A 27,983-nucleotide genomic window follows, 5' to 3' on the forward strand; every position below is an offset into this window, starting at 1 on the left:
TAATTACAGAAGAAAAAAGAGCTATAGCAGAGGTGGGAATCAAACCCACGTCATTGTAATGACTACTACCGCCCTAACCCAATGCGCCAAGCCAACCGATGGCAAAGCGATGATTTAATTTAGCTAGAATTTGCGTTTTTCCTTTATTCTTTCCAAACGCAATCTTGATGACGTCATGAAAAGCGTAGCTTCTGATTGGTTCGTGCTGGATTGGAAATCTGCATGTTAAAGTGCCTACCCAGTTAGGTAGTCTAGTGCAGGGTTTCCCAAACTTTTTGGGCAATGGACTCCTATTTGTCAAAGTGTTTTTTCGCGGATCCCAATCTTATGTCGCATTAATTTTCCGCCTAACCAGCGATAAATGTTAATACAAATAAAAATAAGTAACACTGAATCATGTTTATTAATCGAAATGACAACATCAATGGGATGGATGTGATTGCTTCTTACTGCACAACTTGTCAATTCTTGGAGCAATTTGTGACAAGCAAACTCGCAATTCAGAGTCTACGATAAGTCTGGACCGGTATTTTGTCTTCATATTTGTAAGAGCTGAAAATGCTGTCTCACACATGTAGGTAGTGGCAAAAGGTAATAACATTTGGGTAGCCTTTTGTGAGAGCAGTGGATATTCGTTCTCAACACTTAACCAGAAAGATGCAAGAGGTTTTTGATTGAAACTAATCATTAAAGTTCGGTCAGATGACAATTCAGCCAATTCTTCTTCTTTGCGTCCTGACAGATCAGTTTTTGCAACAACAAAGGGGTTTTGCAACAACAACAACAAGAAAGTAACCTCTTTACCAAAATTGTATTACAAAGGGATTTAAAATCCAGTCAAAATTCTCATATGTCTCTTTTAAAAAGTACTTCGTAAAATGTACAGAAGGCAATTCCAAATGTTGTTGAATGTCAGAGAAAATCAAATCTGTATTTATTAAAGATTTGTTGGCAATGTAGTCACACAGAACAGAAAACATATCCACAACATTTTCATTTATTCTCGTTTTCCATATGTTGAGTTTCTTTGTGAATGCTGTTATTTTGTTTTGACTGAGTAAAATGTTCGCATCTCTTCCCTGAAGTGACAAGTTCAGTTGATTGAGAAGGTTAAAAATATCTGCCAGATATGCAAGTTTCCCAAGCCAAATTTCATCGGCTACTAGTGAAGCTAAGTCCGCATTGTGCGCTCGCAAGAAAATTAAAACCTCCTCTCGCAGTTCAAACAGGCGTTCTACAATCTTTCCTCGCGACAGCCATCTAACTTCCGTATGGAGCAAAAGGCTTGAATGTTCTGAGCCTAGTTCATCGCAAAGTTTCGAAAACATTCGGGACTGCAGTGGGCGAGCTTTGATAGAGTTGATAACTTTGACACATAAAGATAAGACTTCAGACAAAGATTTTCCTAAATGTTCGCAACAAGCGCTTCGCGATGAATCATGCAGTGCGTTCGTATAATGTTCGGTACTTTTTCCCTGATACGAGCTACAGCCCCGGAGTGCTTGCCGGTCATTGAAGCTGCACCATCGGTACATATAGCCACACATTGTTCCCACGACAGTTTTGATTGTGAAAAGAAATCACAAAGTACGTTGAAAACGTCTAAACCGGTTGTTCTGCATTGCATTTGATGACAAAACATGAAATCTTCTATCATTAATTTCGTCTCCCCATGAATATCTAACATAAACCAAGAGATGTGCTTGGCTGGCAATGTCCGTACTTTCATCCAATTGGATTGCAAAATTAGTTTGATTCAGTCTTTCAAGCAGCTGTGCTTTTATGTAATTCGAAAGTTCATCGATTTTTCTTGAAATCGTGTTGTTCGACAATGGAATTTCTTTAAGCTTGGCTGCACATTTGCCGTCCAAAACTACTTCACACATGTCAATTGCTGCTGGAATTAAGAATTAAATTTTCCGCAATTGTGTGAGCTTTCTTGGCTCGAGCCACCCTTAGCGCCACTAAATAAGATGCTTTCATTAATTTTTCGTTCGACACCAAAGATTGTGTAAAAGTTTCTTTTTGCTTTAAATATTCTTTCTTCTTTCTGTCAATAAAAGCCTGTGGCTTTCCAGCTAGCTCAGGATGTTGAGCCATCAAATGCCGCTTTAACTTGGCTGGTTTCATACATTCATTCGACAATGTTTTGTAGCATATTAAACACTGAGGCTTAGTAACATCTGAAGGACATTCAATAAACCCGAGCTTAAGATACTCTTCATCGTATGTTCGAACTTTTTGTCTCTTCGTCTTCCGGGATGAAACATCCTGAGATTGCTGGGCTTCACATTCCGAATCATTTGACTTATCCTTTCGCTTCAAAAATGTATCCATAAGATTTGAACTATAACACTAAAATTTAAAAACAGAAAAAAAATATCCGTGTCAGTCAGGATATTAGAAAAATCGCAGAGGTGGCACTGCAGCTGACTACCGGTACATGTTTGACAAATTTATTTCTGCACAAACTTTTGCAACAGGCTATCGCTTAGCCTCAATTGTTGTAGGCCTACTGACTTTGTAGACTACCGGAGAAAAAGCTGCGCAGAAATCGGGGATGGCAGAAATATATTTGCAAAAAATGTTGTCAGCTGCAGTGCCACCTTTGCCATTCTACTAAAAGTTAACACAAATGAATTATCTGATAACTTCGATTCGTTACTATTCTATCGTCCCTTCGCTACTGCTACTCTTATACCTAAACACCGCCCCTTCGCATTGAGTCATTTCTATGCTTTTATTTATTATTTTTATTTTATTTTGAATTATTAAGCTAGGCCTAAGGCCAATTCGAACAAAAATTGAAACTTTAGAACTTCATAACCTTACCACCTATGGGGTTATCTATTTTAATGCTCGGACTGCATAGACCTACAGGTAGCTAACCGAAAAACAGTTTAGCCTTGTAGCTATTGTTCTTTCTTTCTGGTAACAGCTATGCATTAACTGTTACCCAACCTGTCTTCTTCCTAACTTTCGACTCAAGTTCCACATGAGTTGAGTGAAGATTGATGGTATATTGTTAACAAGAGAGAGACGGGTTCAATTGTGATGTGGAATAGTCACTTCACACTCTTATTACGTCCGTCCGTTAGATTCACACATCGTAAAAGAAAGACGCAACACGTTTGGAAAACACAAGTTAGAAAATTAGAGAAAGAATGACGAGAGATTGTCGCTCAAGCGTGACAGTGCATCGCAATGATGACGTCACGATTGCGCGACAATCTATGTCACAATACGGAGACAGATAACTTGGCCATAATTTCGTGAACATAGCAGCCTCCAAGATGAATATTACAATATCCATCTTCCAGAAGATTATTTTTACCTAAACGAAATTACTCAACATTGGCCATACCTAACACACATTAAACATAATTGCAATGTCGCATAATATTGTCGTATATATAACATACATACGACACAGTCATGTAGATGAACCTGTAGTCCCGCACTGCTGTCTGAAGGTATTTAAAACGGACCATGCTCACACGACATTACAGTAGACTACTAACACACAATACACCTAAAGTTATACAAAAACAAAGTTGTCATATGAAGATACTAAATTAAATGTGAAAGAATGAATAAGATGCTCAGCTTAAGTCACAGGTATCCCAAGCAAATTTGCTGTAAGCGATATTGGCGTAACTCAAAGTGACAATATGTACTTGATAAATACATACGGTTCCAGCCAGACTGTAGGCTATCTATTTAATTTGTAAACAGCGAGCATAAGCATCATACATCACACAAGTCATAAACAATTAAACATTAATAATAAAGTGAACACATTTTCTATGAGTGACGTCCCTTAACGTCCATCTGGGGGGCCCGAACCAACTGGAGCGAGCACAGCAGTGCGTGTCCGCGCGCCCTCCACCGGAGCAACGCAAGAAATATCACGAAGCACGGTTTCAACGTGCGACTTCTTTGTGTTAGTGTCCCATGCTACCACAGCCACCCTCACCCTTCTCACAAACTCTTTTCCCTTTCGATGCTGCGATAGTAACGTAATGCTGCTGCGATAGTAACGTAATAATTCTATCAGCACGAAGACGCGATTGACGTTTCAGAGGTTTTCTTAAAACAACAAAGAATAGAGTGGCTGCTACTTGACATGTTATTCAAGTCGATTATAAAATTAACAGAAATGTGCCACAAAATTTTCATTTGGGACACCCATATTGATGCATTGTATTGCATGGTGATCAAACTGTAGTACGAAATGCATTTAACCAACTGCATCATGCCAATTTGGGTAGCCATCAAAATATGTCTCTAATACTTTTGTGAAACTGCCCAAATCAAAACGCAAAATTTGCTATACATAGCTAATTTTATTAATTTTCACAAATGCATCGTGTTGATTTGGGCAGCTGAAAACATTAAATTATTTGATGAAACTGATTAGGCTAGTCTGTTTATGCAACTGCCCAAATTAGCGTGAGGCAGTTTCCCCAAAATGAACAAATTCATTATTTTTTCCCATTTACATAACTGTATCGTTTAGATTTGGGCAACAAAAAAATATGAAATTATCTGATCATAGTCTATTTATAAAACTACCCAAATTGGCATGATGCATTTGTGAAAATTAATAAAATTAGCTATGTATAGCAAATTTTGCCTCGGGATCAAAATTTACAAAGTCCTTAATTTTTTTCATAATATTTATAAATGCATCATCTTGATTTGGGCAACTACAAAATATGAATTAATATAAATCTGGTGAATAGCCTACTTTTATAAAACAATTCGGGTGGGGAGGTCACAATATTTTTTCAACCATAAACGGACATAGCTAAGCAACACCACAACATTTAACAAAAACATGTTATGCCTGTTAAAATTAATGTTAAGGTGTAGTTGCTTAGCTTTGTTTGGTTACTTTTATAAAAGGTTCTGCTACTATTCGGCGATTTTTTGAAAATCCAACGACGCCTTCTGCAAATCCGATGATTGAATATTATTTAATATTCAGACATTGAATCAATGTAAATACGAACTACTAGGCTAATTGGGTTGTTTGAATCCTACGTCACTGTCTATATGCAAGCTTAGAATATATTAAACTTAGTTATTTTTTTCATCAAATTACCTAGCCTAACTATATTTTTAGAAGTAGTGCTGCCAGACCTTTTTATTTTTGTACTAAAATTCGTATCATCAAAACTACTTTAATTGATTGAACAAAGTTTATTTGAACAGAAGTAGTAGGTCTGTGTTTTATTACATTTAATTATAATTTCTCTATTGTTATGTACTTTTTTCTGAATTCGCATGGTCACCCTGAGCCGGCTTCCTGCAATGTTTATTTTTCTGAGTCTTTTATGACATCACAACAGAATATTTAAGGGGCGTTGTTTATTATTTGTGGTGTGTAAAACAATATTTGTTACTCCTACTTACCATGCCAAAGTGCAGAAGCATCGAGCAATGCACAAGCAAGGTATCTTCAAAGATGAATTCAGTTGTTCTATCTTGATTACTTTGGTAAGAAATTCTAGCTAGCTGGTGATCAGTGGCGTAGCCAGGGAGGGAGGGGGTTGGGAATTGCAAAAAGCGAATTTTGCCATTACCAAACATTCAAATATCTCAGCCAGGAATTAAGAACAAGAAAACATAGAGAATTGTAGCTTTATTTCCGAAAAATGCCAAAGAAAACATGATCTTATCATTTTGCTATGCCACCGGACAGCACCATTTTACAGGAATATTCATAACCACATTTTTGTTGAAAATACTCTCAGAATGCACCAAATTCAAAGTAATTTTTCAAAATTTTCTGGCGGAGGCCCTCCAGATCCCCCGCCGATGGGTGTCGCCATAGGTGAAACACGCCGTCAAAACCCCCCCTTTCAAAATTACTGGCTACGCCACTGCTGGTGATCTTGTTATGTTAGTTTTTCACTGTTATCTTGCACCACATACATTATATTTAGGCAATTTCTACAAAAGCGCGCACATTTGGGCAAATTTACGTTCTGCCCCTCCCCCCCAAAATGGTTTGGTCTCGTACGGCTATGCCACACTGTGATCCACCAATTACATCTAGGAAACATTTATTTCATCTGTCGCTGACGATGCCAACTTAGGATGACGTAATACCACCAAAGTCGTTCCAGAGCATTAAAATATGGAGTTTCGCCGCGGTGGTGGCGCTGCGGAGCAGTCGTTTGATATAAATTACGCCCTAACCAGTCGAGCTACGAGGTTAAGATTAAAAAGTTCGCTAAGCATAATTCTGCGGTAGGAAATGCTTAAAAAAGTTACTATACTCGGATCCAACCTGTCAAAGGCACTTTAAGCGCACACCACGAGAGTCGAACCAGCGCCGCGTGATCTTGAGCCCGGCGCGCAACCACTGAGCTAACGGGGCGGAAAGCTACGGTTGGGTTATTGAGTGGGAAACGATTTCTCAATTATTTTTGTTCACAACAAATCTCTTTTAATGAACGCAAATATTATGGGAGAAAAACGTTTTGCACAAAGTTGAAAACAATGAATATTTATCACGGGTCCCTACAATTACAAATGCCCAAACCTGCAGCCCATCTTTCATCTAATGCGCATTGGAAGTTGTGAAAACAATTTTAAAACATGTGCTTCAATCAATATTTTTGAAGTTTTTTAAACAATGATATTTTTTCAGCGTATCCACGCAGTTGAATGTAGAAATAAAAACCTCTTCACAAAGCAAGCTCAACTGCTTTTAAACAATTTTTGTTGAGCGGGAATATTGCGTCATTCAAACACTGCTGTTGCGAGACTACTAGTTGTCCGGCGGATGAATACTCAAGTGTATCTCCGCATATTAACATTTAACTTTCATACGCATATTTGTTTTCAATGTCACGAGATATTTTGACATAAAACGCATAAAAGAACTTTGAAGGTTTTTTTTTTATTTTGTATAATTGTATCGCATTGATTTGTAAGATTTTCATAAAATCTGAACCCAACCAAAAATTTTCATCTCTCTTGTTTGTCTCAGTGGTGACGCGTTTCGTGTCATTTGACGTGTTGTCTACGTAGCAAGAGAGTGTCCAGTCCTGGAGCTGCATTTGATCACGACAAAACTACGTAAGTACAAAACAAAACACAACCACGTTGTCTAGTTCAGCGGGGAGCCTGACCTGCTATTTTATTGTGTTTCTTATGAATTGTCTCAGCAGTTGCTTGTTGGGATTAGTTTTTTTGCAAACGTTTTTAATGTTTTATGATAACTTTGAAAGGTTTAAAAATTTCTGCCATGGAATGAAGTCAGTTTCAAACAACATCCTAATGTGTTGCCTGTGGTCTGGTGATTGATTCAAACGGAACAAAAGTAATGCAGTAGCTTTTTCTTGAAAAGTATTGTCATGCAATTTTTCAGCCCTTTTGTTGCCTTCATGTAAGCTATCACAATGCTAGTGCCAAAAGCTGTAGTCTAGTCTACACACAAGATGGCCAAGCATAACCTCATTTAGTTACTTTAGAATGAATAAAGGAAATTAAAAATATATTTTGTTTCAACAGGCTTCACCCGACAAAATGGAAAGCATTGTAGCAGAAACAAACAGTAATGCTGGTGAAGAAAGGCCAACAGCACAAATCCAAATACAAGTTGTAAGTTTGTAGCCTATTGAAAGTACATTAATTTTAGCTCCTAATGTTTAAAATTTTATGCATTTTTTAGCAATGATTTTTAACATAGCCCAAGATCCTTGTAGTGTAAAGTGAAAATGTAAAAAGTGAGATAGCCCTGTGGATATCATAGCTTACAATCCATTGTTCCATATAGAACTTATAACCTTATGTGGAGTGTAATGGATCTGTTCCATTGATTGTTGGATTATATGCATTTGTATACAAATCTAGGCTACTAGTGTATTGCTCATTTTCAAGCTTTAGTAAAATGGCAAAAAATTGTTTCAGATACTGATATTTCTCAACTTTTAACCTAGTTGGACAACGGCCTTACATTACACCCAACACAAACATGTGGGCCGATGCTACAAAGATTTTTACAAAATTTATTCCATTCACAACAATATAGCCTAATAATAGTTTGTGGCTTTTTTGACTTGAATTCTTATTTTGTCTTATTTTTAACAATTAATGAACAGACATAGTGAAATGATTGCCGAATCTCTGTTACAAGCAAAAGTAAACCACAGTTGTCATGAGTTGCTCGAAATATTTTTTACAAAGAGTTGCTGGAACATTTCTGGCAAAAAAATATGGTATGTGATATTTCATGGCTCCAATAAATTTTAGATTTGTTCAAAAATGTTTGTTTTGTATGAAAGTTTAATTTTTTGGTTGTCCTTATTTTGGGGTCCATGTCGATTGTCGATGGCAACCCTGGCTATACATGACTCCTTCATCCCCTAAAAAAATAAAAATAGTAAGTGGAGCATCGCCCTAGACCAGGGATGGCAAACCACTGACCCGCGGGTCACGAAGTGACCCATCACAGCTTTTTGGTGACCCACTTGTCTTTTTTAAAATAATGAAATTTAAACAAATATTTCAGCAAAGAATAAATGTTTCACTAAATATTTGTAATAAGGCCCCACCCTATTTTAATCGAGTACTGTACCAAATTGCCATATAGCCAAATCAATCAAATCTCTTCTAAAAGTTGTAAGTGTGGTAACAAAAATAGTCAACTATATTGCATCTCATGCTCTTAATAAACGCCAGTTTGCAAATTTATTGAACGCGTGTGACAGTAAATTTAATGGCTTACTCATGTACAACAGTGTAAGGTGGTTAAGTTGTGGTAGTGTTTTGTTGAATTGTTGAAAGAAGTACAACTTTTTTTAGCTGAAAAAAATCAAAAATATCCAGAGTTAAGTGAAAGTACGTGGTTGAATGATTTATATTTTTTCGCTGATTTCACAATGCATTACAATAAGTTAAATACTAAATTGCAAGGCTGTGGAAATATTGTATTATCCATGTTTGGGCACATTAAAGCATTTGAGAAGAAACTCGCTATTTTTTCTGTAGACCTTGAGGCTTGAACAAGGTCAGCTGAAATATTTTCCTCAGTTGTGGAAGCACTTTACCAGCACCAATTTAACTTATGAACAAAAGCAAACTGCACTCAACATGTATGTTTTACTGACAAAAGAAGCCAAAAATGTAATGTCAGAAAGGTTTACCCAGTTCCGAAAGCTAGATAGGCCTACTACATTGCAGTTTCTTTCTTTTCCCGCATGCAATTCAATTTGAAAATCAAATTAATTATCAAACTTCGAATGGCTTCGTCTTTACACCTTGGAAATGGAAATGATAGACTTTCAAGAAAGTGCAGTTTGAAAAACAAAATTTGTAGACTTAAATCATCTCCTACAAAAAATTGAAATGAAAACGGATATGGATGGTTGTGACTTTCCTGCTGTTGAAAACCATGCTGAAAATACAGTATATAATTCTTACAGAGTGGAACTCCCCGCCAAATTCGTTTGAAACTATGAAAAGATTTGCGGTAGCTCTGTTAACGTTGTTTGGTTCTTCATATTCGTGCGAATCTTTATTTTCGCACATGAATTTTATACAATCAAGCACACGGAATCGTCTCAGCTCAGATATGAGTGCTGCATGTGTGAAGCTAAAAACTACGGATTACCAACCAAGGATAATAAGACTTGCAGAGAAGATGCAGCAGCAAGTTTCGAATTAACATGCAGTTTCGCATTAACATGTAATTAAATGTATGACCGACTTTTGCTTTTTCAAGGATTAAGGTCTCTTTTGTGACCCATGCACTAAAAAAGGTTCGCCATCCCATTCATTCAGGTTCATCAATTTTAAAAATCTGTAAATTTTTCAAATGTGTCCACATACTCCCAGTACTGTTACAATACTTCATTTCGATTTTACAATGCTTGCCACAAGCAAGATTTTCTCTGTTTGGTTGCGAAAAGTGTACCTAAACAATTGAAGTCTTTTGTTTCCCCGGCATAGTAAAAGCTAAGACAAAGCCAACTACCCGTACATAGCAAGACTGTGATGACTGCAAAGCGCTTGACAAGAAAGATCTCTTTCATGTGCACAACAAAACTCGTGCGTTTTTCCTACGCCGTATTAAATTGATAAAACAATTTTACTTTCGTTGCGACCAGACCGAGTGGTATGAAGTCGATCGTTAAATTGGTTTCAATTATCCGATTTCATATGCATTTTGAAACCGGTTAGGCTTCACAACCGGTTATTCTATTTTGCCCATCCCTACAAGTAACCCATGTTTGCTTAAGTTGCTTTTTTATTCAGTATTCTCAAAGCTTTAATCATTATAGAAAGTGAATGTACCTGTACTTTTAATCTGGAGTACGTTACACCAAGGCTGCTCAAAACAGCATTTCTGAATGAAACTTTGTTGCAACCCAGAAAGTCAATTCATTTCATTGCGTAGTTAAAAGTCATCGGTTATATAATGCATCAAGTATCATCGAAACATTGTTTAAAAAGAACTTTCATCACTTTTCATTCAAAGATTTTTTTATTTTATAAAATATATTACTCAATAAAAATTTTATTGCAAGTAAATGTGTTGTAGACCCTGGTCCTGAATGGGTGCAACCTAATTCGTACCGTCAGTTCGTACCTTGAAAAGATCAAAAAAAAAAATTAAAAAAAGTTGCTGATCCATCGCAGTTTCCGCAAACATTTTACAATTTTCCCCCTGAAAAGATCGAGAGAAAAAATAGCACAAAGCCGAAGTCGCTGATCGCAGTTTCCGCAAACAAACTGAAAAGATCGAGTGAAAAAAATAGAACAAAGCCGAACTCGCTAATCGCAGTTTCTGTTTTTCGCAAACATTTAAAAATTTCCGGTAATGATCCTAAGAGTTTGCCGAAGTCACTGATCGCAGTTTCCACAAACATTTTAAAAGGGTTAGGTTTAGGATTGATCGGAGTTTCCGCAAACATTTTAAATGGGTTAGGGTGTTTCCGCAAACAAATTGAAAAGATCGAGAGAAAAAAATAGAACAAAGCCGAAGTCGCTAATCGCAGTTTCCGTTTTTCCGCAAACATTTTAAAATTTCCGGTAATGATCCTAAGAGTTTGCCGAAGTCGCTGATCGCAGTTTCCGCAAACATTTTAAAAGGGTTAGGTTTAGGATTGATCGGAGTTTCCGCAAACATTTTAAATGGGTTAGGGTGTTTACGCAAACAAACAAACTGAAAAGATCGAGAGAAAAAATAGAACAGCCAAAGTCGCTGATTGCAGTTTTCGCAAACATTTAAAAATTTCCGGTAATGATCATAAGAGTTTGCCGAAGTCGCAGTTTCGCAGATCGCAGTTTCCGTAAACATTTTAAAAGGGTTAGGGTTGATCGGAGTTTCCGCAAGCATTTTAAAAGGGTTAGGTTTGATCGGAGTTTCCGCAAATATTTTAAAATTTCCAGTAATGATCCTAAGACTTTTTGTTTGTTTGTGGAAACTCCAATCAGCGACTTCGGCTTTTTTAATTTTTTTTCTCGATCTTTTCAAGGTACGAACTGACGGTACGAATTGTTCATGCTACGAATTACGTTGCATCCGTCCTGAATGACAACACTGACTAGTGACTATGTTTTGAGCTTATTAGTCAGGTTCACTATGTCAAAAAAAAGAGTTTCGTTTAAATTTTTTGGAGATTAGCAAACCTATACATTTTCGGAAAGCTTAGATCATGAGGAATCCGAAAAACGTTGATTACATTTGCAGAGATGTCCGTTTGGCCGCCATTTTGAACTTTCAAAATGGCCGCCGCAAAATATATATTTTGATTTATCTCGGCTCCTAATAAACTTAGAAACTTTATCAAACATGCTAATTCTATGTTTTAAGGGTCAAGAAATCCATTAGAAGCATACCTAGATACCAAGCGTTAACCACTTTGCAATTATCCGCCATATTGGTTTTCAAAATGGCCGCAGAAATTATATTTTGTTACATTACTACTTACTAGTTGAGATATAAACTTCATTCAACAATAACATGCTAGTACTAAGTTATGTTGACTAAGAAATTCATTAGAAGCAAGCCTGCACGCCACTGTCATATTTTGGACAAACATTTTCCAACAGCTGCTGTCCTGAGTCTTATTTCCAGCATTACAGTCAACGTCATTTTCGCAGTCTCTCCCACACAGGCACAAGTCGGTGCAGGTCAAGTTGTTCCTTCGACACGAACATCTCTGGGTTGAGCATTTGGTTTTACATTGGCATCGGTCTAGCTGAATAATGGCTTGTGGTGCAGGTAGAATCTTTGTGGTGATAGGTGAAATCCCACTTTCATGCTGATGGTAGCCATGCCGAAGTGGATGAAGGAGCTGTTGCCACATGACAGTTGGTGTGGCACCAGACACAACTCTGAACTCGCACGCGTTCAATGTGCTCCTCTAATGCACCAATTGTTGGAGGACAGTTTTGATTTTTCGCCAAGTTCTTGCAAAACAGGTGCCATCTCAGTTCTGGATTGTTGTTTGTGTGGACACCCTTCGGGCAGCACATCGTGCAGACAAAGCTGCCAGCATTTCTTTAACATTCGGAGATAGTGTGCTGTCCTCAGGTAAGTGTATTAGTGCACTGATTGTTTCCATTCCTGCCTTCAAGTAGCCTACTGTTGGAACCACTTGGTTTTATCCAATCCTGAAAATCTGCCAACATTATCAGCTCCACTGAAAGTATGGAATACGGGTAATGCTTTTGCCTTCTCTTGTCCTACAGCTCTCCATATTGGTGCGATCACCAGAGTACCTGATAGCATGGAAATGGACGAGTGTTTGCAGAGTTGGTTGTAGTTTGCAACAGCAAGGACAAGAACGTCTGTGTCCAGACTGAAGAAGACTAACTGCGCACCAAGACTCCGCTGTGATGCTGCGAGGCAGATCATCAAGGTGTCAGCTTTGTGATTATTTACTTCAAACGTGATGCTTGAAGATTGCTTCTGGTGTGGCCTGACGCTGAAGTATCACCAGCTTTGGAGAATGCTTGTTGTATCCGATTACTTCTTCAGCAAGATACTGTGTCAAATCTGCTTTCGTTTGGTCATGGGACAGGAACCTACTCAGTGGTATATGTGCTTGATTCTGGTGTCATCCATGATTTGGTATTAGACGGGATCTTTGTCTTTTCGTCGTCTTGCTCTAGTTATCTTCTGGACGACCACCATGCTATTGACAATGGCAATTTTCTGACTCATGTGCGATGCCAATGGTAACAGTTCTGCATTAGCAGTGTCAACTCTCTGTCCACCCGATGCTGGTTCATGCGCATCATGCTCTGTTCCATCAGTTTCAACCAGATGCTGCAGGCAATGGATGAGCTTTGATTTATCAGTGCATGGTAGAACTGATCCATCTGGAGCGAATAGTGCTCTCGGTGTGAGGGTGAACTCATAGTTACTGATAGCATTCTTCTGGTCAATGTCCCGGTTTGATCTGGATAGGACCATGAAGCGCCCGTAGGGATCTTTTGTTTCTTTCAGATCGACCGACTGGTCACGAACCTTGACTGTTTCCTACTTGTTTTTTGACATGTACATGGGGTTGTTCTGCTTCTTAACTGGTGCCCATAAGCTGACATCGCCATTAATGCGTTCTGCAGCATACTCTTTGTAGAGCTGCTGTCCCTGCTCATCGACGGTCAGGATCTGTTTGACATTTTCTTGTGGAACACATGCGTGTGTGATGAAGTTATACAACTCATCACCTTCAACTGCGAATGGATTTCCGTGACTCAGTATGGTAGCTTTTATCTTGTCAACAGCTTCATGCTCTTTCCTGACAATGGCTGTTTGTACTTCAGGGTGACTTTTTTTTTTGGAAGAAGTGTCTCCAAACTGCTCTTTGAACTTTTCTCAGAGGCGCGACATCTTTGGTGCAGCCAGAAAAAACCGTTGCCGGGCATTCGTGTTTAGGGACGGTAGATTACGGGACGCGCAACTCCGTTGTTCCGCCAACATTAGAAGGGTCAATTGCCAATTTGACATTTTTTTCACGCTTTGTTGCTCGCTTGTTTTCAACTAAAAACCTTAAAGTACTTTAAAACCAACTTCATTCTTCTTATATAACTTATAAAATGTACATTATTTTGTAAATCAGAAAAAATCGTAACCCTTCTAGTGTTGCGGATAAGCCAAAAGCGGATGTAGTTGCGCTTCCCGATATTCTACTGTCCCTAATTCGTGTTGTTAGAAATGCCAATTAGTCCAGAGCGGACTTTCATCATCTTGTTGAACTGCTCTCATGCACGATCTGCACCAATGGACACAAATGGAATCTCACTCTTGGTAACAGACACATTGCCTTCTTGAAGTTCACACCAAGTCTCTGGGTGGTTGATCTTCAGGTCATGCATATCTGCAATATACCGTGGCCAAAGGCGCTTGTACTTTATCCGATCTAGGGCTTATTCAGTTCCTCACCAACTTGCAAATGGAGATTGAGATCTGCATTCCGGGATGCCTCGACAAAGAATAAGATTGTTTCCACACAGTGAACATAGTTCATCATTGACTTGAACATCGCATTAGAGGACTTTTCCGTTTCCCATGCTTTCGATGGCTGCATCACATCTTCATCTATGAGGATTCGTTCCAGATGGTCATGAGCAGTCGAGATGGATTCAAGAGTAATGTTTCTGTTATCAGATAACGATGTACATGCCTTCTGGACGTTATCTGCTGATTTTGAGCAGATAATCTTCAGATGTGGCTTCTCTGTGAAAAACTGACCCAAGGCCAGTTTTACAAAGCTATGTAAGTGTGGATGTGTGCACGAAGAGTTCTCTTGTAGTGCGCACACTTGAGAATTTGTCTTGTGATCGCAGATCTATACACATGGGCTTCAATCCAGGCATCATCAAACCCAGAGTTCTCTATGGAAGTTCCGAGAGCTCTTAGTGCAGCCATCACAGCATGCAGCTCACCCAGTCTGGAAACAATTTCTCTTTTCAGGTCGACCCTTGCGTCTAGCAACTATACTGCCTTTTCGTAGAGGGCCATGTCGAAGGTTATCACAGTTGAGTACCCCTGACCAACGACTAACGTTTTCTGCTGGGATAGCCTACTTGTAGAATCACAGTCAGCATAGTAGGCCACTCGTGGCAACTTCAGGTAGCAGGGGCAGTGCACCAACGTGAGTGAGTGGTTGGCAAGATGAGATGAGTGACTTGTATCCTGCCCATCCGGGGATCTTGCTCTGTTTATCATTTTCTCTTGCTCTGGACAAAGTACATGCTGTGACCCACCCTAACTGGGTCAGTTCATTTGACTGAGCAACACCTGTTGTGTTGGCTTCAAACCTCCGTGCTCTGTTGTCAAGTTCTGGTTTTGGCTTGGCACATGGCTTAATGGGCACATGATATGGAAGGATTGATAAGTTCTTACCTGCAGTAAGTTCGAGCTTTGGTGCAACTAGTTCTCCTGGAACATTTGCTTTCTGATACACTACAGTGATTGTTCCATTGTGTGGTGCCTTTCCAGTACGCGGACAACAAATACTAATAAATACTTTTTCATTTCATTATTTTCATTTTTTATACTTAATTACGGACAAATACGACGTAACACTGTATATAAGTAGTAATGCAACGAAATATAATTTCTGCGGCCATTTTGAAAACCAATGTGGCGGATAATTGCAAAGCACTTAACGCTTGGTATCTAGGTATGCTTCTAATGGATTTCTTGACCATTAAAATATAGAATTAGCATGTTTGATAAAGTTTCTAAGTTTATTAGGAGCCGAGATATATCAAAATATATATTCTGCGGCGGCCATTTTGAAAATTCAAAATGGCGGCCATGGGGACATCTCTGCAAATGTAATCAACGTTTTTCGGATTCCTCATGGTCTAAGCTTTCCGAAAATGTATAGGTTTGCTAATCTCCAAAAAATTTGAACGAAATTACATAACGAACCTGACTATATTCTTAATCACTCTCAACTAGAGATGTAAAAAAACGGTTTTTGTTTGTTTTTAAAAAAAACGAGCTCGTTTTTTATCGTTTTTTTTGTTTTTTATTTGTTTTTTTTACCTATTTTTTTATTAAATGTCACAATATGCAGCAATTAGGGTAAACTCATTGCAATAGCGTCTCTTTCAACAAAAAAATAGTCTCATAACTCGTATAACATCTTTCAATTGAGACAATATGTCTCTCAAGTCTCAACACACGAGCCATAAAGGTTTCTCATCGTCTCAAATAGTAACACAGTGTCCTATGGTTGGCACATCTCAAGTATTGTCTGTAATTTGGTTCAGCCAGTTGTTAAATGCAGTACCACACTCGTGTACAGTTTCGAAGCCACCTGAGATTTTGGTTAATGGGCATGTTACGTTAGGACCAGGTGGTCAGGGTCCTGTTTCTCTACTTCACAAAGGCACTTTTCACCAGCACACCACACCATTACCAGTACAACGTCAAAAGATTGTTCCAGTTGATGTGCATTTGGTGCAAACGTGATGAAAATCACACAAGCGGTTCTCGAGTTATAAGTGAAATAACCTTAGCCACTAAGTGGGTTCATAGATAAGGAGCAATAGAAAAACGGCAATATCTCAAGAACCGCTCAACATATTTACAAAAGTTTTAGCTCTACCCCCATGTTTTATGGGGTGGGCTATCTGTTTATGAATATTAAAACAAGTTTTGGCTACTACTTTTTGAGCTAAAAAGAAATTAACCTCTTGTCGTTACGCACCAATAAAAACATGGTGCGTAAATTAAAAAAAAAAATAATTGGGTAGAAGAAAGATTGATGACAAGTTTGGCAAAAGCAGTGTAGTGCTAAAGTCCCAACTTTTAGCCCAAATCACATTTAAATGTAGTGAAAGATGGAAACGTTTTGATGTTTTTTTATTTTCCCTGAAGAGATTCAATAATCCTTTGTGACGTCATAGTCATGTTTGTTTTCCCTTAATCACACCATTGTGCTGTCATAGACATGTTTAAAAGAAGTATGGTTATTGGTTGCACTTAATCCATCCAATTTGAACTAGTTTGCAGAACTTTGAGACTTTAGCACTTTTTTTGTTTTTGCCTAACTTTTCGTCAATCGTTCCTCTGCCCAATAAAAAAAAATTAAAGTTTGCATCATGGTTTTATTGGTGCGTAACGACAAGAGGTCAATTTCTTTTTATCTCAAAAAACAGTAGGCCTAGTTCTCAAATAAAATAAGTTTTCATCTTTGATGTTTGTTTTGTATCTTTATCCTGCATTGTGGGAATATGGGTAAAACTTTATTCTTGTCAGGAAAAGCATTATAAAGCATTTATTCACTATGTGAACACTGAGCACTGAGCAGTGCTGAAAAACTCCACTTTAAAGGAAAAATTTCTTCATTCAAGGTTGGTAGAATGGTAGTTACTAGCAATAGTCAACATGAGTGGTGGGCATTTAAAAGGAACATTAACCTAAACCTTTTCTGACAAATGCACTAACTTTTGACAGCTAAAAATATCAGTAATAAGGTCTCTTGCATTATATGTCCCAAATAATCTGCAAGAAGCATCAATGACGAAGTGTCCAATCCAAGATCTTACAACACACGAAAAGAATACTTCTGTTTCAACATTTATAAAGCATATACATCGTTGGCAAGCTATCAGTTACAAAACATGTTTAAACAAGCTATTGGCAATAGCTTGCATTAGTAAATTACCACGTCCACAAACAAGGTAAATGTGTGTACTGAAAACTGCCACCTTGTTTTGTCAAAATTTCGTCAACCCATTGAGTGTGTACAAGAATAACCAGTACCACAGTATACTAACATCATAAGCTAACTTCCATAAACGGAAAAAGAAAGAAATTAACTCATCTACATTATGTCATGTATCAAATTTCATTAATTCAATGTTTGTCAGGTCTACTGCCACAAACATGCCAGAGAATGAAGAAGAAAGCGAAACAACATAGGTCCTCATAGGACTATGCAAGAACATATGCTGCCAAACACAAACACTTAGGAATTTCAGCACACCAATAAAACTATTTTTAGTAATTTAATGTTTTTCAAGAGCACTATAATGAAACTAAGCTGTAAATTGCAAAAAAATTGCAACTTTTCCAGAAAAATATGAAAAAAAACAAAAAAAACGAAAAAACGAGTGTTTTTTTTGGCTCAAGTTTTTTTTGAAAAAAAACACGTTTTTTTTTAAAAAAAATGGTTCGTTTTTTTTGCATTTACATCTCTACTCTCCACAATCCATCTTGTATTGATTTTAAGTATTATATATATATAATACCTTCAATTCAATCCTTCATTTAATAAGAAGTCCTCTTAAAAGCTGTGTAGCAACCTCATAAAATCAAAAGTTGTAGGGTGCCACTTTCTTTTTAATGTGTCATAGAATCTTTTGCCCAAACAATCAGTTCCCTTTAAATATGATTGGAACAGAACTTTAATTTAATAAGCTGAAAATCTACTCAAGGTAAAAAAGTATTTTTTTATATCTGCTATTAGTGTTGGGCGATACATCGAATTTTCGATACGATATCTTTTCAATATCGTTCGATAACTCATAACTGCAAACCCCTACAAAAACATTGCCAAAGCCAAACGCCAAAAGTTGAAATTACCTCGGCAATTGCTGTGAACGTTTATAACAAAAAAAAAATGTACCAAACATGGAAAACGAGAAGCGAAAAATATGCTAGGTTAGTCTATCGCGACCGCACTGTTTGATTTGTTGTGATGTAATAATACCAAAAGTAGCGATAAAGCGAGCAACGCGATACGCACGCTGTTACGGTAATTCACGTTGAATAACTCACGGGGAGGAAAAGTAAGTTAATTTTGGGTTGATTCAACGTTCGAGTCAGCACAAATCGATTTAATTTTCCCGGCTGGTTATAGTGGTTATATTGCGTAACAACAATGCCCAATAAGAAATTTACGTTTGTTTTACATTAATTCGACATCTAGCAACGTTGAATTATCATAACGTTAATTGCTCAACCAAGTACCGGTAACAAATTAATCGCTCCCTGCGAGAAGATTGCCTCGATTTAGGTATGCACTAACATAATTTCGGCACAGTTGGGATACTGCGAGCAACACATAGTCTGTTTGATGAAGAACTAGTTGTCAGAATCGGAATCATCAGATGCTGTATCGGAGGATGAGGTCGTGTCATCACTGGAATCGGACACCTCAAGAGGATCATCGCTTGGCTGTAAATCTACACTGTCTTCGCCGTTCGCAATGAAGCGTCCACGTTTTGCCGCTTTCGTGCTTTGATACCCATCCACAGTCCACACGCCTCTTTCGCAGAGCTCCATCAGTGTGTTGACTAAGGAGCAAATCTATGGCTGTGGCATAACGACTGGGAGGAATGTCTAACCCTAACCTTACAAGCGCTCTTGTGGCCTCGGCATTTTTATTGCCGACGCTAATGCGCCATTCATGCATCTGCGTCGGCAATCACCTCGGCAATTGCCGACACTAATTTCGAAGACTGAGAAACTCTTTTCTTAATCAGTACAAAAATATCGAAAAGTATCAAAATATCGAGTATTTTTTCAAATATCGTATCGTTTTGTTTTTTTCAATATCGCCCAACACTATCTGCTATGAGGACATAGAACATCGTTGTCAGACTATGTCTTTCGGATGTTAATCATAAAACTCCAATTCTATATTTGTACTTAAAAAGTGATGGTATTTTAAGAAGCTCATTCAAGACACTTTTTTCAACAAAAATTCTATGGCATTTATGTCTGGATTTTATATGGATGATGCTGCAGCAAATACGGGCTTCCTTTCATCAGAGAGTGCTCTGTTCATTGAAATAGATGCAGTCATGATAATGAAAAATTTGCAGAGTTACATGATACTATCCCAGAAATGTTTTTTAATACATGGACTCCATTATGGGAAAATCACTCATTAAATGTTTATATTCTTTTCGTCTTTGACAAGATGGATGCTGACCATGTTGGATTACATGTCTACATGTCTTGAATAATTAAAACAAAGACTGGCTAATTTTTAAAGTCCTTTTGGTGCAGTCCGGAAAACATTATCAACTTCAGGTGGGAAAAGGACAGACCCTTAGCAGCTGGAGCTCAAATGAAGAAAATGTTTTACTCACGAAACTGTTGCTTTATGTAAAGAAATGTGTGGATTACATTGTAATCAATCACCACATTGCAAAACTTACCACAAGGGTTGACTACAAAAAAAAACTGCTGATTGCTGAATGTGGACCACAACATTGCTATAGAAAATCAAACTAAAATCATAACCTAATAGGTGTGTTGTAACCGACTAGAGCTCTTTCCAGTAACCGAAAAGTAGCCTTGTTAATAGAAATATTTAATGGGGGCCAGGTCTAGTGCATAAAAGTGACTAATTAGTGGACCTTAATTTAACTTTTAAAACTATGCATTAATTAAGTGCGCAACTTTTAAGTGACAAAAATTAATTCTTGATCTTCAAAACGGTAGATCTAACCTTTCTTTATGAATTGTATTTTTAGAATTCCAGATGGTAGCATAATGTGCTATTTCTAAAATTTAGTCAAATGCTATTTCGTTAAAGCATAGCTACAGTGATCATTTCCAATTTTGTGATGCCGCTTGTGACAAGGAAACAGATAAGACAGTTTCAAGCCCTGACCAAGCAAGAAGAATATTAAGCTGGTTCAACATTAGGTGGGGGCAGATCAGAAGGCCCAGTTCACCAGATTTGCTCATTGGATCTTAGTGTACTGGTGTCAAAGTCAAGATGTGAGGTATTTATACTGTCCGGCGCCCACTAGGTCACTCTTGGCCCTTAACATTTTGTGTACTTTGACACCTAAACCCAATATGGGATGTGTGCCCATGAACTGCTGGCTGGCAATGGCACCTGATCAATTACATCATGGCTCTGGAAGTAGATAGCAAGAGGTCAAATGATTTTGTTGGGAAACTCTTCGTCAGTGTTGGAAGTAGTGACTTGGACAGCTCATGGCTGTGTCAAAATAGCGAAAGAATGTTGCCATGGTGAAAGCCATTAATAGTGATGATTTACAAGTGTCGTTAATGTGCTTTTCAATGCTAATGAACTCTAACATTTTTAGTATTATGTGTCCAGTATGGCATTGTTTAGAACTTTTGCATGAGACCAGCTAAAAACAAGAGCAGCAAACCTTTTTGTTCTAATAATTCAAATATTAGATATTTGATCTTGCTACGAATACGGTTGAGTCATGTCAGCCACTTTGACAACTGCAGTAAGTTAAACGCTTGAATCGTTAAAAGTCGTGATAGATAGCATGGGTATTTCCATGTCAAGATTGCTTTGGTTATTTTTAGACATTCACTTACTCCAATTGTACATGCTGGTGCATCGAAGGCATGCAATGTTTAATTTTTTTTTACAAATGCTTTAACTATCTTTGAATGTGATGGTTGCCATTTTTAAGTGCTTTCATTGAAAACAATTGAAGGTAGATGGTGCCTACTTTGTTTTTGTAATTAAGTTTCATTTTAATAACACTTTAATTTCCGTTGTGTTCAGTGGTATCACTAAACACTGGCATACACATTACACAAACAATGCAGTTCTTTGAAGCATTTCAATCATTTCCTGTTTAAACGCTTTTCACTATCTGTCGCTGTTGAGATGTTATTGCAGTGAGACAGTTGTGCCGATGGACTACGGAATGTGATAGCGTATGAACAGTTGCCAACCAGCAAAACTCTTCATAATGTGATATTAAAACTAGGCAAGCAGAGGTGGCCGCATGACTTCCTGCTGCGCTGCAAACTAAAGCACACAATCTATGCGCGCAAAGTGAGGGGAAGCATTTCCTTCCGTCCTTCTACTTAGTATTAGTGCAACTGTGCTTGTTGTTATTGCAAGCAAGATGTGTTGTGATATCATGTGTAGTTATGTGAGCAACTGCGTTTTGGCGGATGTGTTGATGTTATCATTTGTTGAGTAGTGAAATAAATTTAGTACCTTCCAAGTTTCTTGTTTGCTGTAAAACATGTTCTGTTTGTTAAGTATTATTCAAAGCCATTCCAGGTTATTGAATTGCTGTGAGTTATGCACAGTACCAGTCAAGATTGTGTTGGTTATAAAAGTTTTTGTAGAGCAGTTTTTTAAGTAGTATTATATTGTGTTATCGTGAAGTAAAACACAAACGCTGTTGTCAGGATAAGCCATATAGAGTATGCTGCTGAATGGTTCTTTGTTGAGGCAGTGGTTATTTTTCAGAAGTTGACTTGACACCGTGTTAGATTTCTAGTCTATGCTGTTGGCTATGTTTTAAAATGAAGTATGTGGGACATTGTATAAAATTAAAGCACTTCCATACATAGTTTGTGTGGCAGTAGAACAAGGTCTTCTAGAAAGCAGTAAATTATAATGATGATGAGTATGTTGCCTCATATTGAAGAATGGGTAAGTTTGCGATAAACTGAATTGTCACTTTTAAGAATTACATTATGCAAATCTAGTTTGTGTTTTTGCAATATAACCATAACCACCCATACATTTTTATATAGTGTATTTTAACCCTTTGAAGGTTGGGGGGGGGCTGTCAATTCAACTTTTTTGTATCAACAGTTGTATCTCTAAAACCACTGAGGCTGCGACTACGAGATTTCTTGACTTTTCCTAACTTTTATTCACCTCTATTGAGCTGAAATTTTGAGCGAATAAAGGTTATAAATTGAGAGATATAAAGCATTTCTCAGCACATCCTCTGAAATATTTTATATTCTATTGTTCAAAATTTTTCCACCAGCTGGATGAAAGCAATTAGTTTGGCCCATGTCTCGTTAACCAAATGATTTAAATTGAGATTATGTAAAAAAAATTTAATCACAACATTGCAATGCATGTTTTTCATTACTCTATCAAAAAATACCAAATAATTCAAACGTCATAAGTCACATCAACATTTCAACGTATATAAGCAGTTCTAAACTTTACATAGTTTTAATTTTCGGATATGCTCTGCATGAATAGTTTTACAAAGTGAATTCCAAATTTTGAAACCGTGCCTTAAAAAATAACAGAGATATCACTCCTAAAGCATAAGAAGAATCGACAGCCCCCCCCCCCAAACTGAGCAAGACTCCAGGAGCCCAACCGCCTAAGGGTTAAGCACAGTTCTTCTCACCAAGGTTTTTGAAAAGTTGATTTATCCATTAGTTATGTTTTGTAATGAAACATTTTAGCAAACTTACTGATTTAAAGCAAGGCTGATTTAAACCTCACCTTGATTACTTCAGTATAAACCTCGGTGACTGATAAATAAGTTACTATTGTTTTTCTAAGCTGAAAGCTTGTGTGCTTTTTTAACCTTGGTTTTTAACAGAAATATGCTCTTGCAGTGTAAATCTTTTTACTGTTTGATAGCAAACTATCAACATGATTATCGAAACAAACTGCATGCTACGTTGGAACTAATGCAATGAATTTATGAGCTCTAAAAATACTAATTGACCTCTTGTGATGACTTATCACAAATGATGACTCCATGGTGTATCGAAGTCATACAGTATTTATTTTTTGTGACTACATTTCAAATTATGTGAAGTACCGGTACAATCGGTACATGCCTATTTGCTAGGTGATTGAACAATTGAAAGTATTGAGTAAATTATTAGGTCTGATTTCATATTTGTTACAGTCAAGATACCAACATAACTACATTTCTTACTTAAATTTTAAACAATATATAACTGTGCTTGGCTTCTATGTGTGCAATGTTGAACATACAGGACATGATTTTAACAATTTTTTTATTACTTTTTTGTCAGTGTCGTGTTTGGAACAAAAAAAAATGGTATATATATAGTTATACTAGTCAGTAGTTGCAGTAAGTGATATACTGGCACAATCAATAAAACTGGAAAAGATTGTTAAATATGCATACGTAGGGACAGGGTAGAAACACAATGTGCCAATTCTATCAATGTGCATATTGTCATTGTTTCAGTCTGGCTCGGCTGAGCCTCAAATGGTGACTCTTCCTTTGTCCATGGCCACGGCGATTACTGCACAAGGAGGCCAAACCATCATCCAGGCCAACCAAACGACAGAGCCGTCTGTCCAAGTGAGCTGTTGTGACAAGTGACTAATAACATTTTAGTAAACTTTCAATACAATCATTGACTTGCAACTACCTCATATTACATTGAAAATATCAGTTGGAGATAATTGTGTATTTGGGGTCTGCTACTATTCGATGAGTCCGATTCGGTGAGTTCCTAACCTCTAAATAAACCCTAAAACGGCAATGATAATTAGGCTACGGTACCCGATAATTAAAAAAAAAAATTGAAAAAAATCCCCCGTTAAGGGATCGGACTCACCGAAACGGGCCATTCCGGTGTATTTGACTGGCAGATATAGAGCAAAGTGTTGTAAATCTACAATTCCGTTCTTGCTTTTTAACGTTGCATAGCTGTTTACTTTGTGATTGTTTCTGTGCAGGATACTGCTAAGCGGCGTGAACTGTTGTCGCGACGTCCGTCGTACAGGTCAGCGCTTTCTGTCATAATCCAATTGTTTCATTGAGTTTTTGTCATTTCTCTGTAACTGGAAAGTGGCTGGGAACTTATTTGCTGTTGACTTTAGGAAAATTTTGAATGAGTTGTCCGGACAGCCTGACCCCCGATCCGTCAAAGATGAGCCTGGAAGAGGTAGCAAGTCGTCAGATAGCTCTGAATCGGATTCCGGGAGTCAAGTTTCTTCTCTGCAGGCTCCTGCCCTGGCCTATCAGACTGGTAGCGGTACAGGTAGGCATGTCACCATCCTTGTTTTGACTGTGCCTGCATAGTAAGACGGCTGTCTTTTAAGATGCAAGTATGTATTTGATGTAATACTTTGCGTCACTTCAAACAGCTAGTCCTGCATCAGGCAGGAAGTTATAATTACTTAATTAATTGAAAGATCGTGACAAAATAGCTGCTCATCACTTGAGCCTATCCACTGCTGCGCACTGGTCTCATGCGCTGCTGGTTTGTTTGTATTTTTCTTTCACATCACCGGAAACTGAACCAAGCTTGCTTCCTTGTGTATGACAACACATGACATGTACTTTAAACAAAACTTATGTCACTGATGATATCTGGAATGTTGTAACCAGACTACGGGACCCAATTACTATTTGTAACAAACTTCGGATAATGCAAAATTGTCTTTGAATCCGATTGGATCAATTCCCCTTCTTTTTAGCTGGTAGGCCTTGCAGACCACCAGATGTTGAAAGTTCTAGTAGTTGGGTTTCTCTAGTATATTATTTAAATTGTCGTTTGATGCTCACCCTGCCTTATATTGCATTTTGGCGGCCACAGTTGCACGACTTTTAATTCTCGCTTTTTCTTTCAGTGACCGTCCATCAAACGCCGCAAACGATACAAATTGCCGCCCCATCGGTCAACCACGACCCCACCACGTCGGTACCCAGTCTTCAGACTTTCTCCATGGCGAACGCCCTCGCACAAGGTCAAGCCACTCTTGTTCAGGGGGATGGTGGAGCTGGGGGAAATACCCTGTGGATGCCTACCAACCATGTTGTTGTTCAAGGTGAGTCGGGTTCACAATGCAAGTTCACTTCTATTTGTCTCTGATTAGTTTTCGATCATGTTTTGCTTGATCGCAGGCGACAATCAAATGTACCAGATTCGAACCCCTACCTCGTCCACCACTCTCCCAGGGGTGGTGATGGGGGGGAATAGCATGCAGTCACCGCAGCAGATGGCAGAGGAAGCCTCTAGAAAGCGTGAACTCCGCCTCATGAAAAACAGGTAAGCGTTCAATTCTAACATGTTTGGGAGCTTGATTTTCTGGATGCCGTTAGTTCGGTGACGTGTTGTAGGTCATACGTCAATATATGACGTGTAATAACACTCTCATGCGTCATGGTTTGAGTTACGTTGACCGCGAGACCAGAACCTAACTTATTTTTTGCGTTGGTGATTATTTGCTAATTTGTCTTTTTTGTTTTTTTGGGTTCTGTTCTCGTTCAACGTAACGCTGGCCATGGCTGTGACGTCATCGACCGTTCTTCGCCATCGACACACAGAGAAGCCGCCAAGGATTGCCGCCTTAAAAAGAAAGAATACATAAAGTGCCTTGAAAATCGCGTTCGGGTTCTAGAAACTCAAAACAAAGCGCTAATAGACGAACTCCATCAGCTCAAGGAAATGTATTGTCGTGAGGAGCTGCATTGAGCTCATCCCCATGGCTGAGTGTGCCTTCATGCTCATCTGGCCGAGGCAAGGCACTTGCCGTGTTTTATGTCTTCCTTGTGTATTTGTTAAGACATCGTCTTTGACAAAGTCCTTTTATTGTCGCCGACAACGCGGCTAACCGCGTTTGCAGAGTGCCCGCAAAGACGATTTGCACTTACACGCAAACTATACGCGATATATCGCATCTATAAAAAATTAAAAATGCTTGTATTGTTTATTTTTGATTGTTTCCTACTTTCTGTATAAGCTCTGTGCACGAGTGTTGACCCCATATTAAAATGTTTACACCATCACACTTGGCGCTGCTGAGATGTCACGTGTTAGACAACTGCAACAAACTGCCACTTTGATCGCTCTCATCCGCCCCTTGAGCCGTTGTAGTTGTGTTGGCATTTTGTAAATAGATTGTGAGGAATAATTGCTCGCTAACCGCATTAAATAAAAATTTGAATTTAGCTTGTAGTGTATGGCTCGTTGAATTATTCTCAACTTAATTTTATATTAATATATTTGAGTTGCTATTTACAATCAATACTAGCTCCTTTATAACAACATGGAGTGTGTCTCAAAGCTCTATCACCTGGGCGGTTGTAGTCGCTGGGACAGTTCAGTTGTTTCGATCGATGGTAACCTGGCAAGGTTGAGTTCACAACCAATTGCTGAAGTTGAAAAAATGTTCTCACTTCCGTAGCGAAACAATCCTGTCGAGGGTTGAGCACAGGACATTTTAATTGGATGTTTATTAGTTAACTTTAAATATTATGAATGGTGTAAATCTAATTTCACTAGATGTCTGGACCAATGTGATTGCAATATTCAAGAACAGGTATAGTTGACATTTACAAATGGGTGTGTGCTACTGCTATTCCAATCCTGGTTGTTTAATCCCGCGCTGTTGTAGCTATCGACAGTCGAGGTTTGAGCAGCGGATGCTTGAAACTTTCTTGTTTCATAGAGAGGCGGCGAAAGAATGCCGGAGACGTAAGAAGGAGTACGTCAAATGCTTAGAAACAAGAGTTGCCGTTCTTGAAAATCAAAATAAACAGCTCATTGATGAACTGAAAACTTTAAAAGAATTATATGTCCACAAGCAAGTCGACTAACTCTTCTCGCCACGAATGGCTGCCTCCCACAAGCTCCAGGTGACATCATTTGCAAACGTTGGTGTTTATTGCTTTCCTCCGTAAAGCTCCAGTTGACGCCGTTGATCGAAATTCCGGACGATCCAAGATTTGTTTTAGGCTCACGCTGTCGTTGCTTATATCGTCAAAGCCTGATTGTTTCCAGCGTTGGTTGTTTTTTATGAAACCAGCGTTTTCCTTGTCTGCAGACTCATCGTTCTGTCATCATAGTGAAGCAATGACTTGAGCAATGCTGTTCTGATTGATCCCGCAATTTGCACCAAGCCAGTGCGTGCACTGAAGTTCTAACCGGGGCTTTCCCCCGCTACTTGTAACCATAGCAACCATCCGAAGGGTTCTCCACTGTCTTGCTGACTGGTGGAACCCTGTTGAAAATTGCGTTTCCACTCACTGTTGTAGGAAGTCGCACCAATTCCATTTAATTTCCCTCAAATTTGAGAATTTTATATAAAACTTATATTCTTCTACATCTAAGGGATGTATATATTTGCTTTCAAGTTCATTGTTGGTTACTGCCTTTCTTTATTGTTGACGATCTACTCAACTGTGACGTCACAATCGACTGTTCGTTGTTTTGTTTAAATTTGAAATTTTACGCAGAAAAGTAAATTTTCGTTTTAGAAGTTGATGAGGGTCTGTTGAGTTAC

The 27,983-nt window shown here is 38.2% G+C and overlaps 2 protein-coding genes across 5 annotated transcripts; one reads left to right on the top strand and one right to left on the bottom strand.

Annotated features, from left to right (window-relative positions):
* Positions 1-1,887: 1,887 nt before the first annotated feature.
* Positions 1,888-2,337, bottom strand: LOC145787859 (protein FAM200B-like). The gene has a single exon (XM_082599695.1). The coding sequence runs from the start codon at positions 2,335-2,337 to the stop codon at positions 1,888-1,890; it is 450 nt and encodes a 149-aa protein (XP_082455821.1).
* Positions 2,338-6,899: 4,562 nt separating this feature from the next.
* Positions 6,900-27,964, top strand: LOC145788003 (cyclic AMP-responsive element-binding protein 1-like). Of its 4 annotated transcripts, none has more exons than XM_082599845.1 (8): positions 6,900-7,092; positions 7,528-7,617; positions 23,935-24,051; positions 24,432-24,478; positions 24,576-24,736; positions 25,329-25,526; positions 25,603-25,747; positions 26,026-27,143. In XM_082599845.1, exons 2-8 carry the CDS (start codon positions 7,543-7,545, stop codon positions 26,171-26,173), a joined length of 891 nt encoding a protein of 296 aa, XP_082455971.1. In that variant the 5' UTR covers positions 6,900-7,092; positions 7,528-7,542; the 3' UTR covers positions 26,174-27,143. The 4 variants fall into 4 exon arrangements, with proteins under 4 accessions (XP_082455971.1, XP_082455968.1, XP_082455970.1 ...); XM_082599842.1 differs by lacking the exon at positions 26,026-27,143 and adding an exon at positions 27,150-27,964 and having other exon boundaries at positions 6,921-7,092; XM_082599844.1 differs by lacking the exons at positions 6,900-7,092; positions 26,026-27,143 and adding exons at positions 7,168-7,336; positions 27,150-27,964.
* The last annotated feature ends 19 nt before the right edge of the window (positions 27,965-27,983 follow it).

Source organism: Aplidium turbinatum, chromosome 18 (genome assembly GCF_918807975.1).
Source record: "Aplidium turbinatum chromosome 18, kaAplTurb1.1, whole genome shotgun sequence".
Lineage (NCBI taxonomy): Eukaryota > Metazoa > Chordata > Ascidiacea > Aplousobranchia > Polyclinidae > Aplidium > Aplidium turbinatum.

Coding starts and splice junctions, on each gene's coding strand:
- LOC145787859 (XM_082599695.1), bottom strand. CDS start 2,337: ATGGATACATTTTTGAAGCGAAAGGATAAGTCAAATGATTCGGAATGT.
- LOC145788003 (XM_082599845.1), top strand. CDS start 7,543: ATGGAAAGCATTGTAGCAGAAACAAACAGTAATGCTGGTGAAGAAAGG. Junction 7,618..23,934: donor CACAAATCCAAATACAAGTT/GTAAGTTTGTAG, acceptor TCATTGTTTCAG/TCTGGCTCGGCTGAGCCTCA. Junction 24,479..24,575: donor TCGCGACGTCCGTCGTACAG/GTCAGCGCTTTC, acceptor TGTTGACTTTAG/GAAAATTTTGAATGAGTTGT.